This window comes from Glycine soja, chromosome 6, assembly GCF_004193775.1.
Source record: "Glycine soja cultivar W05 chromosome 6, ASM419377v2, whole genome shotgun sequence".
In the NCBI taxonomy this organism is placed as follows: domain Eukaryota; kingdom Viridiplantae; phylum Streptophyta; class Magnoliopsida; order Fabales; family Fabaceae; genus Glycine; species Glycine soja.
Window position 1 is genome coordinate 6,424,829 of NC_041007.1, and position 18,965 is coordinate 6,443,793.

At 31.2% G+C, this 18,965-nt stretch overlaps 3 protein-coding genes across 8 annotated transcripts; 1 reads left to right on the forward strand and 2 right to left on the reverse strand.

Annotated features, from left to right (window-relative positions):
- Positions 1 to 2,203: 2,203 nt before the first annotated feature.
- On the reverse strand, positions 2,204 to 6,685 carry LOC114415125 (putative esterase YitV). The gene is made up of 13 exons (XM_028379671.1): positions 6,367 to 6,685; positions 6,188 to 6,261; positions 6,028 to 6,114; positions 5,786 to 5,917; positions 5,585 to 5,671; positions 4,918 to 4,971; positions 4,679 to 4,769; positions 4,528 to 4,598; positions 4,369 to 4,438; positions 3,910 to 3,962; positions 3,565 to 3,658; positions 3,213 to 3,310; positions 2,204 to 2,540 (listed from the first exon to the last, which is right to left on the reverse strand). Exons 1-13 carry the CDS (start codon positions 6,644 to 6,646, stop codon positions 2,451 to 2,453), a joined length of 1,281 nt encoding a protein of 426 aa, XP_028235472.1. The 5' UTR covers positions 6,647 to 6,685; the 3' UTR covers positions 2,204 to 2,450.
- Positions 6,686 to 8,527: 1,842 nt separating this feature from the next.
- LOC114415126 (putative esterase YitV) lies at positions 8,528 to 13,699 on the reverse strand. 5 transcript variants are annotated; one of them, XM_028379672.1, is made up of 13 exons: positions 13,416 to 13,698; positions 13,238 to 13,311; positions 13,057 to 13,143; positions 12,834 to 12,965; positions 12,631 to 12,717; positions 11,682 to 11,735; positions 11,448 to 11,538; positions 11,288 to 11,358; positions 11,121 to 11,190; positions 10,644 to 10,696; positions 10,306 to 10,399; positions 9,923 to 10,020; positions 8,528 to 8,907 (listed from the first exon to the last, which is right to left on the reverse strand). In XM_028379672.1, exons 1-13 carry the CDS (start codon positions 13,624 to 13,626, stop codon positions 8,818 to 8,820), a joined length of 1,212 nt encoding a protein of 403 aa, XP_028235473.1. In that variant the 5' UTR covers positions 13,627 to 13,698; the 3' UTR covers positions 8,528 to 8,817. The 5 variants fall into 5 exon arrangements, 3 of the variants coding, with proteins under 3 accessions (XP_028235473.1, XP_028235474.1, XP_028235475.1); XR_003667314.1 differs by having other exon boundaries at positions 8,883 to 8,907; positions 9,923 to 10,064; positions 13,416 to 13,699; XM_028379673.1 differs by lacking the exon at positions 11,682 to 11,735 and having other exon boundaries at positions 13,416 to 13,699.
- Positions 13,700 to 14,118: 419 nt separating this feature from the next.
- Positions 14,119 to 17,983, forward strand: LOC114415130 (protein SENSITIVITY TO RED LIGHT REDUCED 1-like). 2 transcript variants are annotated; one of them, XM_028379686.1, is made up of 2 exons: positions 14,119 to 14,540; positions 16,717 to 17,983. In XM_028379686.1, exon 2 carries the CDS (start codon positions 16,778 to 16,780, stop codon positions 17,606 to 17,608), a length of 831 nt encoding a protein of 276 aa, XP_028235487.1. In that variant the 5' UTR covers positions 14,119 to 14,540; positions 16,717 to 16,777; the 3' UTR covers positions 17,609 to 17,983. The 2 variants fall into 2 exon arrangements, with proteins under 2 accessions (XP_028235487.1, XP_028235488.1); XM_028379687.1 differs by lacking the exon at positions 14,119 to 14,540 and adding an exon at positions 14,632 to 16,100.
- Positions 17,984 to 18,965: the final 982 nt, after the last annotated feature.

The window sequence follows — 18,965 nt, forward strand, 5'->3', positions numbered from 1 at the left end:
TAAAGATTAATTCTTCTTTTTTATGATGCTTATTTCATATTAAAATCGTGGTTAAAAAAAAAGAAACAACATTCATTTAATTGAATGATTTTATGTGATCATTTATGTTTATTTTGCTAATTTCGTCTCAGTTGATTCAAGCCTTAATAATCATGTAGTTGATTTTGTTCGTGTAATAAGGAATAAAATTATATTTAGAAGTTAATTCAAGACAAGTTGCCGTGAAGGGAAAAAAATCATGTTATTTTTTTATCATAAAAATGAACTGTTTTGTCGAACATATTTTTAGTTTATGAGAATGTTTGTTTTATGGGTAGATTTTTTTTTAGTTTGGATAACATAGGAGGAGGAAAAAAAATAGTCTGACGTTTATTATGAAGTAATAAATTAATTAATTTTGAATATATTTTTAATTTAGGTAAGCAATAATTTCACATTCATTTAATATTTATTCTCATGGGAAAAAAAATTTGTGAGTAAAAAATACAGATACATCTTCTTCATAACCAGGATAGCATTCCTCTTTTAATAATCCCTTCATTTTCATTGTTTAATTTTTGTCATTCTCAAATTTTTTATTCATGCATCAATGCTTATTTATTATCAATCTTATAATTTTACCCACAATATTTTTTGGTTTTCCCTCTAATTATTCCTTGTTCATGTGTGATGTAATGCATATAGGTATATCTATAATTTGAGTCATACTTTAATGAATAATAAATGAGTAGTAAGAATGATTTTGTATTAAAAAAAACTTGACATACATAATTTTTTGAGTATGCTTGCATTTGTTGGTCTTATAATAAAATTTTTTGTATTATAAAAAAAAATATTTTTAACATAACAAGAATATTTTAATAATTATAATATCTATTCCAAAGAAAAAATAATTTAACCAAACTTATGTCTTAATTATTCTTGAAAATATAAAAAATATTTCTAATTAATTTTGTAGTTAATTAAAGATATTTTTTTATTAAATACCCAAAAATAATATTTTTATATTTTATTTTCAAAAATAATATTTTTATATTTTATTTTCAAAAATAATATTTTCGAGAATAAAAAAATTATTCATAAAACAATCGTCTCCTATGTAAATATTGAAAGGGCAAATCTACTTGCTGAAGTATGGAATTTAGGAGAGGGGGAGATAAAATTTAGGAGATTTGATGAACAATAATAGGAATCCATTTAATTAGAAATCTACTTTATTTCATTCCAATTTTATCAATTTAAACATAGCATATTTCTTCCGTCTCAAATTAAGATGTTTTAGTTTTTCATGAGATATTAAATCATCTATTTTAATTTTGTCTTCTATTAAGTATTGTTGTATTAAAAAACTGAATAATATATCTATTGAAACTAAAAATAGAATAATAATATTTTAGAAAAATTGTTCCCAAATAAATACTTTTATCATACAATAATTATTATTTTTAATATGTATAAAAAACTTTAAATATTAGTAATTTAAAAACGAAAGAAATAACAAGATACCGCAACATTTCACCTCTTACCAATACTAATTAGCATTCAGTTAAGCCAACTGTACTGATCCCGATGTATCTAAAACATCAATACTCGTATAGTCGTATTATTCTGTGAATAATTGAATATGATACACTACAATACTGCATCTAGCTGTGAATCATTTTTCTCTCACAAGGAGAATTCAGCTTCTCCTCTTTATAATTTTCCATTACTGGTCAGATACCTTTATTGCGTTTGCTTAAGGTGCACTCAGTCAAGTCAACTATTGAGGGATTATTAATTAATGTTTAGTTATTTCTATTGGTTACTATATTTTTTATACATTTATTAGTTAGTACAAATTTATTAGAATAGAAGTGAGCTGAAATCTCATATTAAGAAAAAAAATAAAAATTAAATATCATATAAATAAAAGAAAAACTCATAAACATAAGTTTTAATAAAATTCATTGGTGTAAATCTTTGTCATATTTACCCTTCAATTGCACAACAATATTACCAATTTATTTTATAAAAAAAATATGTTACTAATTTATTAGCTTAATTACTGCATCTAACTTGAATGTATCAAGGTTTTTGCCATGAATTTGTCTGCACAGTAATATTGCTCTTTCGTAACATGCTTAACTCGTTGCCATGTTTGACAAATTTGTAGAAAATTGATTTTGTCCTGGAACAATGTTGATGAATTAACATGTTATTATAACGGGGCAAAAAAAGTTTGAATAAATAATATATGCAATGACAATATAATTTTTTTTTTACTATCATTCAATTACACACCATCATACATAATAAATTTATTGACTGTACCTTAAGAGTCATCATGATGATGATTTCTATTTGACAATTTATTGACTTTGATATCATGACACAATGACAATAGAAATGAGGCAATGAGCTAGAGCAACAACCACACAGGGCTTGATGAACACATATGAGGGCACGGGCTAAGGGTTCAAGAACCTGTCAAACCAATAAGATGATTCTTTCACTTGAAGTCTCGTTAATTGGTGTCCAACTCCAGGTTCTGTAATAATCTACATCTCAAAGCAACCAATCATAAATTAGGACAAATAAGAAAGCAACCAATCATAAATTAGGACAAATAAGAAAGCAACCAATCATCAACACCGCCTTACTATAAAACTAAAATATTTCTCTTTTCTTTCACTCCAAAACTAAATTACAAACATACCCTAAAAAGAATCCCCAACCAAACACTCAGCTAAGCTCTTCTCACAATCGCATCCAATATAAGAGGCTGCACCTTCAATGGTGTCCATGTTGGAAATTCCACATCAACATCGACTAGTGATATGAGTAAATTAAAGTATATATAAGTGGAAGGAAATTCTCTTCTTCAAAATGGCTTAGTAAGATTGAGTTAAGTTGAAACGCAAATTTTAAGAGCCTTGTGACTTGAGATGTTATGTCTATTAAATCTTACAAGTCAAGCTGAACAAATAAAGTCAACAATAGACATGCACTCTAATGTGTTTGCCATACTTTGGAAAGCCCATGTTAAATTCAAGGGACTTCCTTTCCACTTCTATTATGCGAGGTTTTTTATGAAATGATGCTTTGTTGAAACCGGAGGAGAATTGCACGTTTCGACCAACAGTTAAATATATTCTTATTAAACTAATAACGGAAGATCACTGGCAAATTTAAATTTGTCATCAAAGTGACCAAACTATACAAGTTCATACCTTGAAATTATCTAAACAGTCAAACTGTCCATATGCCTGGCTTGCTTGTGCCCTTGGAATTTCCAAGCCTGCAACGGGACACCGAGGATCTTCCGCACCTAGAGTTCCCAAAACCCAAGCAAATGCTTCAATTCCAAGTTAGCTTAAAAAAAATCCACAAAATCTAAATGAACGGGATAACTAAATTGACTAATACAGGGGTCTACGATTTATTGATATATCCTAAAGAAGCAAAAAGCTTATGTTGCAGCAGAGTGGTTACCTGAATTGTCAATATATGCCGTTGTATATGAATAAGATAGCCTGATTCATTTTGAAAATGTTTAATGTACAATATATACAAGGGTCTTACCATTAACAATAAGCAAAGGACGTGGTGCGATAGTTGGAACTGAATAAGGTGAGTCAAATTGGGAAGCTAAACCAGGAGCAATTCGGTCCCACACCTGATCAGAAATATAAAATTGAGATTAGTATATAGTATCAAGAATCAACTGCAAACACTGTAGAATAACAAAAACAAAGCTCTCTAGATGGAAATTGTGCGCAGTGGGTGAATACTGAATAACTAGCAATTGTGGGATAAGTATCATGGTACCAAGCATTGTAATCATGTTTAGTTAAAGCAATAAATCAAAGCTTATAGCGATTCATTTGGAGACGGAATCATAGTTGGATTCATAAAAACTTGGCTGACCTTCTCCACCACTTCTTTGTCAATAGCACCTTTACCCAAATCATCACGAGCCGCTACATCCACAAAACTAACAGCATTAGGGATAAATATACCAAAGTACCTTCAGAATATATGTTCAGTTTTCCACTTTTAGCATGCTTGAATGAATCCCAACAGATAGGACCAAGATTCATATCATATTTTCCCTTATAGGTCTTAAACACCGCTCCAACTTCACCATTTAATTTAATCCATAGGCATAATCAATTTTAAGAATTTATTTAATCTTGCATATGAAATCATACACTATATCCCACAAGTAAAAACTGCTACCTACAAGATTACAGGATTTGTGAATAGTAATTCCAATATTATATAAACCAAAAAAATTGAAATACAAGGAGAAGTAACTTAAGCAAAGATAGGAAAACAGGTAAAACATGAAAGAAATTTCAGAAAACTCGTTTGACGTTATGTTACCCTCAAAAAGAGGCTTTATACTATCAACTCGAGCCTGCCATTTATCGTTGCCTATGGCCCATTGAAATCCCTGCAAGCATTTAGCACAAAAGTTTTCAAATTGTTGTTTCAGAAACACATTTTGCTAAATAAAAGCTTTACTCAATCATTCAATGCCACCTGAATGCCAATCAGAGGAGCAACCACAGCATAGCGAGTATCAGCAACTGCAGCAAACCATGCATGCATTCCTGCATCAAGGAATTATATAAGTGATGAGTCACATCAAGCATGCCATCTGACATTTTCTTTTCAACTTCTCTCAACCAACCTCCAAGTGATATTCCAGTGATTCCTATCCTAGAAGGGTCTATATCCTCTCTCTGTGTTAGATAATCTGCCAATCTAATCAAGTCCCAGACCTGCCAGATCAAAGAATAATACACCATTTCTGAACCAAACTAATCATAAATTTAAACTGCCATAATTACAGTTCAAACAAATCAGTTGGAGCATTAAGTGGCTCCATCTTAACTACAATATGGTAAAGCTGCATGATAAACAAGTTACCGTGTCAAATATGAATGGCATCGTCTCACCAGTTTTCCATGCAGAAATAAGTGCCTGTGTATTTTTTTGTCGGGGAGGTAGCAGCAAAACAAAGTAAAACAAAACATGATCAGTTTCGAATTTTATATAGATGACTTATTTTTAACTTTCCTAATAATCTTGAATAAATATGTAAGCAAAAGAAAGTCCATTTCTTCTTCATATAAAGACAATACGAACAGAAAATAGAAAAGAGACTTGTGTAATTTCTTCAAACCTGAAGGGAGGTTTGTGTAATTTAATCTTCATGTAATTTAAGTAATTTACTTTATTACCATCACTCTGGATATGTAAATAAGTAAACTAATAAGGGGAGCACAGTTAAATAATTAAAACCGAATTGCAATCAAATCCAAACAAATTAGAGTTGCACAACCTAAAATCAAAATGATTTCAAAAGCAAATCAATTCCTAAAGTTTTCTTATTTCTAATCAAATCCAAACAAATTAGAGTTACACAACCTAAAATCAAAATGATTTCAAAAGCAAAATCAATTCCTAAAGTTTTCTTATTTCTAATAAAGCATTTGAAGTACGAGTTCATACTAAAACTTTTCCCTAAATAAAATTGCGCAATTTATCAGGAGAACTAAACCTAAAAATAAATCAGAGCAAGGCAAACACGTACATCGCGATAGGTGGTTGCGCTGGTAGCACGTTCTCCATGGTAACGAGAATCAACAGAAATTGCTATATATCCTCGCGAAGCATACGCCTAAAACACGAATAAACCGAAGCCAGAAAGAAAATCCGTTATTAGAATCAATTTATCATAAATGCATACAACAGAACAGTAAATTGCAGAGAAGATGCAGTGTTAATTGTTAACCTTAAGCAATGGACGTAGGACTTCTTTGTATTTGTTCGTACTGTGAAGAAAAACAACTGCAGGCCTTTTTCTCTGCTTATCGCTTTCCTTCAACTTCAAAATCAACAAAGGCAACCGTCCTTGCTCTCCTTCCTACGATTCATAATCAACGAATTTCTCTCTCTCGCTCAAAATCAAATCCGAATATCAAAATTATCGATTCAAAATCCAACTCCAGAAAAATCGAATTAATCAGTTACTACCTCTATATTCAAATAGAGATTCTCCTCCTCGAGCAAGTCTTCAAGGTTCTCTATATCAGTTCTCGGACACGACTCCATTATCTTGATCTGTAAAAGGTTCTCATGCGATTGAACCAGCAAATTAAGTAGAAATTGAAGGAAAAAAATGTTGATACGATACCTCTTCGATCGATGGAGGAGAGTTCTGATGCAAAGGATTCACCACTGGCTTCGCGAATTCGACTGTTAATGGAACTGAAGCATATAAAACGAACGAGATTTAATTAAAAGATTTGTTGACTCGTTGTGCAATACATAGCGAGATTAGGGGAGTTAGTGAGTGAACTTTGATTTTTATACCTTGAGCGGGTCGCCTACTACGCAGAACTTGAAGGAACTCTGAACGGAACTTGCTCTGAGCTTCTTCAATGGCTTTATTTTCCGCCATTTTGGTTTGGATTTTACTGTGAGTGTGAGCTTGAGCGATGGTTCTGCTTCTCCTGGTGAAATGCGTTCCGCGTTTATAATTAAGTGACTTTGGCGAGTTGGTGGTAATTATTGAATGCTCAAGGCACGTGCGGTGAAACAGAATCCGCACGTGCCTCGTGGGAAGCGGACTCGTAGGTGCAACTTTCATCATGTTCCTCTCTTGCTTTCCAGCTGCTATGGTGGTAGTACTTACCAGTGGCCTTTCTCGTTGTCTTATCCTTTCTCGCGTTTTTGCTAAATTTTTAGAAAAATAAATTAAGTGGATGCTTATTAATTGCATATCACAAAAATAATAATGCTATAAATAACAATATTCACTTAATTGATTGGTTTTATGTGATCATTTCAGTTGATTCAATGCTTAATATTCTTCATCTCGTTGATTTTTGTTCAATGCGTGTAGTATTTAGGAATAAAACTATTAAGATCCTCAATGATATATATCATTTACTAATTTAACCTATTTAGAAGTTAATTTATGACAAGTTGCTGTGAGGGAGGGGGGAGGGGGAAATCACGTCGTTTGATGAATATATAACAATAGTGAGTTGTAACGAAGCTTCATGTTCCTGACTTTTTATCAAAGACAAATCTCAGTGAGTACTTTGATTACTTATTCTCCGCATTGTTTAACAAGGATTACGACAAAGGAATTGATGCTGTATTTGTTTACATTATTGAACAACCGAGATCCAAAGGAATGTATCGAAACATTCACTAGGCTACATTGACGTACACATGCAAGGCTCTTTGTAGGTAATTTATAGATATGTTCTCATTAATAATCATACGAAAGAATTTCTATAAATTAATTAGTTAATGGTTAGTTAATTAAAAAAATTGTTTTAGCTTATGGAAAAGTTAAGAGAAAAAAAATTAAGTTTCTCTTAAAGTTAAAATGAATTTTTCATTAGTTAATTTATATATTTATCTCATTTTCTAGAAAACTTATAACAGAAAATTTCTACAAAAATTATGTAATGAAGAGTTTATTTTAACTTATGGAGAACTTTTTTCTCTTAAAAGTGTTTTTAGGAAAATACACCAAATCAGGCCCTAAAGCTTACTAATTTTGTATAGAATAGTTTTTTTTAAGCATCGGAATTATATATATAGAATAGTTAAAATTTTCCTATAATTTGTACTTCCAAATCTTTCTATTTATTAAATAAAAACTATTGAATGCTTGTCCTACTTTAATGATATTAATAATATTTACTTTTCATTTATTATTTATTTCATAGGATATTAGGAAAATTTGTAAGATAATATTTCCCATATCTATATTTATTTATTTATAAATAAAATATAATTAAGAAGAAATATTAATAAATTTATAAATAAATAGATTTCTTTCCTATATAAGTACTTAGTGATTAATCAAGCAATCCAAATTCTTAGTAATGAGTTTAAGCTCTTCATTAAGACTTTAGTCAAAGTTATTGAACAATAAATATATAAAGTCATGTGTTGATTAAAAATATGCATTAACTCATTAGAGTTTGATAATAATATTATAGTCTAAAGACAACTAAGAGCTATAATAAATTAATAATAGAAAAAAATCCTATTATATTATTTTTCATTAGTTCTTGAAATTAATTAAAAAAATATTACTTCATATTATATATTATGATTTAGAATGTTTATGAGAGTTGTCTGACATTTACTTTGATTAATAAATTAGTTTTGATTGATTTACTATCAATTTAATATTGAACCCACATGATCACATACATGTGATTTAATCTTTGTGTAGAAAAACAGTTTATTTGATAATTGAACTTATGTGATAACATAAAAAAAGTTTTAATTGTTTTTTATTCTTAAAATATTTTAAATAACACTTTAAACAGTATAAAAATATTTTGAATTGTGAATTTTTTTTAATGTAAAACACTTTAAGACAAAAAATAAAACAAATAAATTTTACAATGACTAAAACAAAAAAATAATTACAAGGATGAAATGAAACAAAAAAAATATTAAATTACCGCAAAAATATAATTAAATCTTTAAAAAAAATTTCGCATAATAAATTTTTAATCACCAAATAGGCAAATATATCATTTTATTTGGCAGTATATAACTTAAACACAGCCTTTTAAGTCTTAACTATATATCCATTATCCAATCCCTCCACTAAATCAGCCATAGTAGCTAGTGGGTTTCAACGGGTAAAGCATTTTGTATTGCATATTATCACGACGGACATACAATCATACAAAGGCGATTGGAAAGAGGCAATGAGCCTGAGCTCTGAGCAAGTTGGTTTATAATTTTATAACCTCAGAGCTTGAAAAACCCAGATGAGGGAAAGAGCTAAGGGTTTAAGAACCTGTCAAACCAATCAGCTAATTCTTTCATCATAAATCTCGTTACTTGGTGTCCAATTCCAGGTTCTGCAATAAACTGAATTTCAAAGCAACCAATCATAATATTCTTAGACGATAAAAAAAGACAACCAAACATTAGCATTCACTTAATTTTGTAGGGTAATTGTCTTCACAAATTTTGAATTTTATATTACTATTTCTTTTCATTTTTAGATGTGTATTTTACATACTATATTTATAATTAATAAAAGATTTTTCCTCATTCATTTTAAATTACTTTTCTTTTTATCTTTACACACATAATATTTGAATATTTTAATTGCCTATCATTTTCAATCTGCATTCTTTTACCTTTATCTTTCAATTAAATTTCAATAATAAAAAAAAATTCAATAGTTGTTTTTCAAAATAAAATATCAATAATTAAAAATAATCTTAAATCATAATTTAAGTTTTTCACTCTTAATTATATTTTTCATTCATAAATCTCAAACTCAAAAATTTATTTGAAAGATTAAATTTAGTATCACTCAAACTAATAATTTAGTTAATTATATTTATTTATAATTATAATTATAATGTAATTTATATTTTAAAAATTATTGTTTATTATTTAAATTTAAATTATATAAAAATAAACATTTATTATCTATGTTCCATAAAATAAAATACTAATTTATATACATAAATATTGCCCCCATAACCCAAAATTTCTCCATCTGTCCGTCAGGGATTCCAAACAGATCCTAAAAAGAATCCCCAACCAAACATGCCTTTGAGTTCTATCACATCCAACAAAAGAGGCTGCACGTATACAACGGTGCCATGCCATGACTTGAGACCTTAAGTCTATTAAATCTTAAAAATCAAGCTGATGACCAAATAAAGACAATAATATACATGCACTCGCATGTTAAATTCAAGAGACTCCCTTTGCACTTTTATTGTGAGAGGTATTTTACGAAATGGTGCTTTATTTAAATGGGAAAATTGCAGGTTTCAACCAAATGTTAAATCAATTCTTATGAAACTGATAACGGAAGATCACACTAGTTTAAATTTCTCACAAAAGTGACCAAACAAGTTCATACCTTGAAATTATCTAAACAATGAAACTTTCTGTATGCCTCGGTTGCCTTTGCTCTTGGAATTTCCAAGCCTCCAAGAGGACACCGAGGATCTTCCGCACCTAGAGTTCCCAACACTCAAGCAAATGCTTCAGTTCCAAGTTAGCTAAAAGAAATCCACAAATTCTAAATGAATGAAATAATTGAATTGATCAATACGGATGGATGCAGAGGTTAATTTACAATGTTATTGATATATCCTAGAGAAGCAGAAACCTTATGTAGCAGCAATGTGGTTACCTTGACTTGAATTGTCATTACATGAAGTTGTATATGAATAACGTACGTAGCCAGATTCGGTTTGAAAATGTTTAATGTACAATACATTACACATAGAAGGGTCTTACCATTAACAATAAGCAAAGCACGTGGTGCGATAGTTGGAACTGAATAGGGTGAATCAAATTGGGAAGCTAAACCAGGAGCAATTCGGCTCCACACCTGATAAAAAATATAAAATTTTGAGATTAGTATCAGCTGCAAACACTCTAGAATAAATAGAACAAAGATCTAGATGGAAATTGAACCTAGTGAGTGAATAGCTAGCGATTATGGGATAGGTATCATGCTATCAATTAAGCATGGTCGTCAATCGTGTTATGTTAAAGCAAATCAAAGCATATAGCAATTCATTTGGAGGTGGAATCATAGTTGGATACTTGGGATTCATAAAAACTTGGCTGACCTTCTCCACCACTTCTTTGTCAATAGCACCTTTACCTAAATCAGCACGTGCCACTGCGTACATAAAGCTAAGAGCATTAGGGATATATATATACACTAAAGTACGTACCTTCAGAATATATGTTCAGTTGTCCACTATTAATTAGCATGCTTGAATGAATAGTAGCCCTATTAGGTACTATTATATTTTCCCTTCTAGGTCTTACTCAAAAACCATTCTAACTTTACCATGTAATTTAATCTATAGGCAATCTATTATTATAATGTAAAAGTCAATTTATTTGATGTTGCATATGAAACCACACACTATCCCTACAAATATAAACCGGTACCTACAAGATTACAGAATTTATATGAATCATAATACCAATATTATATTAACCAAAATTGAAGTAAAAGGAGAACTAACTTAAGCAAAGATAATAAAACAGATAAACATGAAAGAAAATTCAGAAACTCATGTGAGATTATATCTTACCCTCAAAAAGAGGCTTTATACTATCGACTCGACCCTGCCATTTATCGTTGTCTATGGCCCATCGAAAACCCTGCAAAAGCATTTAGCACAAAAGTTTTCAAATTGTTGTTTCAGAAACACATATACATTTTGCTAAATAAAAGCTTCACTCAATCATTCAATGCCACCTGAACGCCAATAAGAGGAACAACCACAGCATAGCGAGTATCAGCAACTGCAGCAAACCATGCATGCATTCCTGCATGAAGGAATTATACAAGTGAATGAAGTGATGAGTCTCATCAAACATGCCATCTGACATATTCCTTTTAACTTCTCTCAACCAACCTCCAAGTGATATTCCAGTGATTCCTATCCTAGAAAGGTCTATATCTCTTCTCTGTGTTAGATAATCTGCCAATTTAATCAAGTCCCACACCTGCCACATCAAGGAATATAATACACCTTTTTTTAACCAAACAAGTCATAAGTTTAAATTGCCATAATTACAGTTCAAACCAATCAATTGGGGCATTAAGTGGTTCCATTTTTAAAGCTGGATGGTAAACATTAATGCGTTACCGTGTCATATATGAATGGCATCGTCTCACCGGTTTTCCATGCAGATATAAGTGCCTGTGTATTTTTTTTAGGGGAGGTTGCAGGGGCCAAAACAAAAGTAAAGATCAGTTTTGAATTTTACATAGATGACTTATTTTTCACTTTCTGAATGATCTTGGGTAAATATGTAAGCAAATTAGTGTCCATTATTTCTTCTTTATATAAGGACAATACGATCAGACAAAAATATGTTTTTAAGACAAATTACTTCTCCTAAAGCTTAACGTATGTTCTTGAAGGAAAATTTACCTATGTTCAGAATCACTAAAATACGAATTTAATTTGATTTAGTAATCAATTATTATGTATGGAATTCATTAAAATAATAATTTGAATGAATTTACAGACCAAATTCTATACCCGTTACAGAGGTAGATTATTTTAATTGGTGTGGATGAATAGAACACATTTGTTAAAAAAAAAAAGTTAGTTTGTCAATTTATTTGGTGCTAATATTATAAAATAAAGTATAGATTCTAATGTAAGCTTGTTGAGTTTAATAATAATTATTTTCTTCTTATATTTAATTATATCATCTAAAAAGTATCTTTTAATTTATTGAAATTTTATTTGCAATAACTCAATAACTCATTTTTATTCCTAGTATATCAAGTTCTAAATAAGAGTATTTTAGTAGAAAAAGTTTATTTTTAAAAATTATTAGTAGGATTAAATGATAATAATAGTATAAAAGTTAGTTAATTTTATATTTGAATTCAGTACAACTTATACTAATGGTATTTACTATTTAATAACAATATAAAATTGTATAAATATAAATAGGTGGTTGTGCAATTCATTAAAGTCAAATAACATTGTGCAATTCATCACGAGGTAAAAACCCAATAGCAACCACTTAATAATAATAAAAATTTAAAAAAGCATAGCAAACCAATTAAACTTATAGTACATCAATATAGGTGGTTGTGTTGGTGGCACGTTCTCCGTGGTAACGAGAATCAACCGAAATTGCTATATATCCTCGAGAAGCATACGCCTAAAACACCAAGAAACCGAAGCCAGAACCGTGATCATAATCAATTTATCATACAGATGTATTGTACAATCGCAAATGAAAAAAAAAAAAAAAAATAACCAATCAGTAGTAGCAACCTTAAGGAATGGACGCATGGATTCTTTGTTAGTGTATGAACTGTGAAGAAAAACAACCACGGGCTTTTTTCTCTGCTTATTACTTCTCTTCAACTTCAGTATCATCACCGGCAACCGTCCTTGCTCTCCTTTCTTCGATCCAAAATCAAAGAAATCAGAATAACAAAATTATCGATTCAAAATTCAACTCTAGAAGAATTAAATTAATCACTTAATTACCTACCTCTATGTTCAAGTACAAGTTCTCCTCCTCGAGCAACTCTTCAAGGTTCCCTATATCTGCCTTTGGAGTCGAATCCAATATCTCGATCTATAAGGTTGTCATGTGATTGAACTAGAAAAATGAATTACAAATTGAAAAGAAAGAAAAAAAAAAAAAAAGATACTATGAATGTTGATAATACCTCTTCCCTCGTTGGAGGAGGCATTTGATACAAAGGATTCTTCACTGGCTTCGCAGGTTTGACAGTTAGTGGAACTGAAACATATATTAAGAACCAGATTTAATTAAAATTATCGTTGCGCAATACATAGCGAGATCGAGGAAGTTAATTAGTGAGTGAATTTTGATTGTTAAACTACCTTGAGTGGGTCGCCTACTACGCAGGACTTGAAGGAACTCTGATCGGAGCTTGCTCTGACTCTGAGCTTCTACAATGGCTTCTTTTCCCGCCAATTTGTTTTGGATTTTACAGTTAGAGTGAGAACCACCGCCATAGCAGCTTGAGAACAAGAGGTAAATGACGAAAGATGCACTGTTTAATGCTATTATTTTATTAGGATTAAAATTCATTTTTATTCTGAAGAGAGATGAGAGATCTCAAGCTGGACGATGACTTAGTGGTACACAGTGGACCAATTATTTCATATCCTCATCGTTGGATATAATATAAAAAGAAATATTAACAACACGTTTTTAATATAAAAATAATAAATGGCAGAGATCGATATTTTTTTTCTTCAGTTATAACAAGTTTTCAAGAATTGGCTTTATTCCCTAAAAAAAAAAGAGACTTGGCTATATTAAGGGCAACAAATCTGCCGTCATAGGCCTTTGTTAGATCATTTTTTATATATTTCAAAAATAATAAATTCGATTATTATTAAGTGATTTACTTCATTATATTATTTGTAGTTAATTTGTTAATAAAATTATAGAATTTAAAAATATGCGTATATACATAAGATATAATAGTAGGTTATTTGAGAAGTTTTATTACTCTTTCTTTTTTTTCTGCAGTTTTGTTACTCATTTAAAAAGTTATAGGAAAATTAATTTATATTTACTTTGAAGCTCCTTTCGCATTCAAGCGCCCCTAGCCTGTTCATTGTTCTGAACCCTAGTCTCTTCCTTATGCTTGTTCTTCCATTGAACCTTAGCCTCTTTGACATTCAAGCAACACCCTAGCTTGTTCTTCTTCCATTGAACCCGACGAGGTCTACTTCCCGGTTCGAACTGGCAGTTCATGAAGAAAGAGATTGGTCTCACTTCGAAAAAACCAAGTTAATGAGTTACTTATTTAGTTAGGTTAAGCTTTGAAGAAACCCAGTCAATAAGGTTTGTGTAGCGTTGAAGAGAGGTCGTGGGTTTGATATAAGCTTCTTTTGCTGCTGATGTTTGCTAATGGTGGTTCCAGGGAAGACGCAGGTCATAAATGAGTTGTTTGTGAACAACAACTGATACCTTATTAACTGGGCTGCAAACGGGTCAGTGGCTATTTCTTAATTTTCTCTGGTTCATGCTTATTCCTATGGTTTTTTATTAGTAAAATATATTTATATTTATATATTGGTTATGTTTTATTAATTTGATATTTCTTGATATCTTCAACTTTCTTGATATATAGTTGATACTTAGGTTGACATGCTAATTGTTATCATCATAATAATTTTGTTACTGAAGAAGCATAATTTTAGTCAAATTTAAATAAAAATTCTTGATTCAAGTCATCAAATTGATTCCTTCATTATCTAAAGAAAAAATGTACACAAGAGGGTTAAAGATAAAGACACTTAAGCTCAAATAGGGGGGAACCACCATACTATACATATATCAGTATCCCCTTTAGGTATGTAGATCCCCTTTAGGTATGATATAAATACATAGTCAAATTTAAAGTGTTCGTGCATTAGAGTGTAAAAATATATGGAAGGAAATGATCAGTAATCACACAAATTATTACATGTTTACAAGGTATTAAACAGGAAAAAATAAACACACATTAAAATAGTCCACACAGACTAAGTAGTAAAAGATCAGAATAATCAAATCATGTTTGAAGTAGAATTATAGACAACAAAGTATTTAAAGCCACAGTGATGCTGAACTTGTCCAAAATAGGTACAATAGTCTTACCTTATAGCTTTCAAGAAATGCTGAAACATCTCCAAAATCAGTGCATCACATTCAAGGTCCAGCATTACCACACTTGATCTGACTTTAGTCTTACCTTATAGCCTAAAACACATTCTGATACACCTTTCAAGACTTTATATTATTGGGTGACATATCATATTGGGGACTAAAAATAACCCAGGCAGGTTCACTGTTTATTAGTAGGGTCAACATAAAATGTTAGCTTATTATAGTGTTCAAAATAAAATGTAAGAGTGTTTTCTTATCATTTATCTGATGAAGAATATATTACTATATATGCGGGCACAAGCACGAAAGACCATTCATTCATTGGATAAGCTTTTGGATAAGTGGGAATTCCACAACTTTGTAGTAGAAAAGAAATAAATTTGTTGAAGTTAATGCTACGAAGGATCAAATGTCATTTGTTAATGGACACGGAGTGACTACCAATGTTGTCAAATAGCGGCTATCGCGGCGCTATCACGCTATAGCGTAGCGGGTTTTTTGGAGAAAACGCAATTGCAACGGCGTCGCGTTGCGGATTCCGCGAGAATCGCGATCCCCGGAGCCTTACGCATTGCGAAACCACGTTGGGTCGCGGCTGTTGCGTCGTCGGTTTCCGACAAGGATGAATCCGGAGAGAAACTGCATCGACGGCGACGGCGACGGCGACGGCGCGTTTAGGGTTCATCGTGCTGACTGCTGAAAGAGGAAACCGGGTCGGAGCGGATGCGGGTCAGTGCGGATTGCAGTTGTTTTGGGCTTGCAGAATGCTCACAAGGGCCCAAAAGTAGCCTTGCTTATTGACTTTGTTAAAAGTTAAAACTCATTTTACTTTCCACTCTATTCCTTTTACTTATGGACTTGGGCCCAACAGTAGCATTTTAACTTCAGTTCTACTTCTTCACGTAAGTTTTTTCCAGAGCATTCTAGAACCTCTCATTTCCTCTGATTCTCTTAGTCACTACGTAGCATACTTCTTCGCCCAGCCTCTTGTTTTTTTACGGGCAAGATAACAATTTTTTTTTTCTTTTGTTTAATAGTTCTTTCTTCTTCTTCTGTTTTCTTGATGCTGGGGCAGGGGCAGGGGCAGAGCAGAATAAATAGATGTTTTCTTGATGCTTTTAGCTTTTTTTGATTATATGCCTTAATGGGACTTGTTTAGCTAATTAGCTTTCAGCTGTTTATAGCATTTTTTTATTATATTGGGGAAGGGGCAGAGGAGAATGAACATATTTTGTCTTGAGCAATTTAAATTGATCTTATAGCAAATAACATTTTTGTTTTTCCCTACTGAGGCAAGTACTCGTAAGGTGTTATACTCGATGGTTTCTTTGAAAAAATCTTATAGCAAATAACATTTTTGTTTTTCCCTACTTTAGTAATCTGCATTCACAAATTTGATCTTTGTCATGAATGGCAAGTACTCGTAATGGGACTAGTTACTTGTAAGATGTACCAGTCTGTTTATTTTGCATGACTAAGCATGGAAAGCCAGTACTGACACTATGTAAGTTAATCCAGAATTTGGTATTGCATTCTGACGTTGAAGCAGTGTATCAAAGACGAGAATTACTGTATCTCAATGGCAGCTTCAGAGAAAACTCTAACAAACAAATGCACAACAAATGAAGGTTGGACTGTAGTTTTACCCCGTCGCAGCAGACAAAGAAGAAAAGCTACCAAATCTGGAGTTTTGGAGGAAAAACAAGAGCCATGGACTCCAACAGATTCTCAGACTGACCCAAGCAAAGAAGCAACATTGGTGCAGAAAATGGAAAGATGTATAAATAGGATTGAGGGATCTGAATTCTATCATACTTTCAGGGATCAAATTCAAACATCCGTTGTTGATTACTTCAATAGAGTTTTGGGCTCAGAGATAAAGATGCAAATGGTCATTTATGGTATTGGCAGCATCAAATTGTATGAGCCCCCTCGACTGCAGCTTAGTCTTGCAATATTGATGAGAAGAGATTTGAGTTGGATTGGAAACATAGAGGTATTTGATCCTATTCTTTCTGCAACTGAGTCTCGGGTTTTGGAAGCTCTTGGTTGTTCTGTCATGTCCATAAATGAGCATGGGAGGCGAGAGGCTCTAAAGCCAACAATGTTCTTCATGCCTCACTGTGAAGCAGAGCTATATAACAACCTGTTGCAAGCAAATTGGAAACTGAATCTCTTAAAAAACATGGTATTATTTGGGAACAGCTTTGAAACATATGAGCAGCACGTGTCACTGTGTAAGAACTCACCTATTCTTAACTCTATGGGGCATATTTTGGCTGCTCAAGGATTCACAAATGAATTTAGAATCCAAACAGTTTCAGATGATTATTATAATGCATTCCATGATTCAAGTTGGCATTTTTTCAGCCCTCTCCTTGAGACAGAGCTGCCTATTATCAATTCTTGATCGAGGGTATCTTATAAGCATAAATTCATTTAAAGGGATGTATATCCGTATCAACGCGGTTGTACATCATTTTGTCATAATTATTGATCTAGTGTAAGAGACTGTTACCCTCCCATGTCTTCTTATTTTTTCAAATATCCTAAGCTTATGTATGCTTTAACTGTCAACTTGTATATTGTTTTAAGTATGCTTGTTTATCTTTGCATTGTTGCACGTGTGGTCTGGGTCTGTGATGACCCTGTATCTAGTGTATGTGGATAATAGATGAATAGGAGGCGGTTTGGAGACTTCATATCTGGACGTAAAGATGCGATATTTGTTTTTGTTTTCTTTAAAGTTATGTATAGTGCTGATCGACTTATAATTTATGTAGTTTATTTTTATAGTGTGGTTTAAGTTTATATGTATGTTTTGAGAAAATTTAGATTAATATGATGTGTGTGTGTATATATACATATATATCATGTAATGTTTTATTTTGGGGAGTTGTGCATTTTAGTTTTTGGCCTAAAAAAATTTATAAATATTTTCATAATCAAATTAATAGAAGAGTTTTAAATGAATTAAAAATAAAGTCTTATTTGAATTAATACTTAATTTCATATAATGATGATAAATGATTATATAGTTCTTATCAATCATATCATCTTTTATGTGAGTGATTTTTTTTTTCAAAGTAATGTTACTAATTCTAATTTTTTAGTTTTTGGCCTCAAAAAATTTATGAATATTTTCATAATCAAATTAATAGAAGAGTTTTAAATGAATTAAAAATAAAGTCTTTTATTTAAATTAATATTTAATTTCATATAACGATGATAAATGGTTATATAGTTCTTATCAATCATATTATCTTTTGTGTGAGTGATTTTTTTCTTCAAAGTAATGCTACTAATTCTAACTTTTTTATTTTTCACATAAATAAAAAAAATTATACTAAAAAAATATGTTTCAAAAACACTCTAATATTATCACAGATAAAGGAACAGCAGACGCATTTACATTCAAACCTCAATATCCATTTTGGAGTCTTTGGAACAATTTGATTCCTCGTGTGGTGGCAACAAATGATTAACATTTCAAGTTTGGCCCGCATTATATTATGCCATTTGAATCCATGTCATAGTTGAGAATCCTTTTGGTGTTTTATTTATTATTTGGGGTAGTCGTGATGTCATCATGACTCTTTTCTATTTAATCCATGATGTTGGAGTATTTGGGTTAGTATAAAATTAGAGAATTTTTTTTTTTTTACGAAAGCACATGTTGTTATTATATATAAAAAAACGTGTTAAATACTTTAGAATAAAATTTGTAGTTGTATTAAGTATTCATAATATATGTTACAAAATGTACC

Excerpts from the sequence above, each read along its gene's own strand:
- LOC114415125 (XM_028379671.1), bottom strand. The coding sequence starts at position 6,646 with ATGATGAAAGTTGCACCTACGAGTCCGCTTCCCACGAGGCACGTGCGG. Across the intron at positions 5,918-6,027 it reads ATCTCTATTTGAATATAGAG|GAAGGAGAGCAAGGACGGTT; the intron begins GTAGTAACTGAT and ends TATGAATCGTAG. Across the intron at positions 4,770-4,917 it reads TGCCATTCATATTTGACACG|GTCTGGGACTTGATTAGATT; the intron begins GTAACTTGTTTA and ends TTGATCTGGCAG.
- LOC114415126 (XM_028379672.1), bottom strand. The coding sequence starts at position 13,626 with ATGAATTTTAATCCTAATAAAATAATAGCATTAAACAGTGCATCTTTC. Across the intron at positions 12,718-12,833 it reads CCATGCGTCCATTCCTTAAG|GCGTATGCTTCTCGAGGATA; the intron begins GTTGCTACTACT and ends TTGGTGTTTTAG. Across the intron at positions 11,191-11,287 it reads TTCCTCTTATTGGCGTTCAG|GGTTTTCGATGGGCCATAGA; the intron begins GTGGCATTGAAT and ends ATGCTTTTGCAG.
- LOC114415130 (XM_028379686.1), top strand. The coding sequence starts at position 16,778 with ATGGCAGCTTCAGAGAAAACTCTAACAAACAAATGCACAACAAATGAA.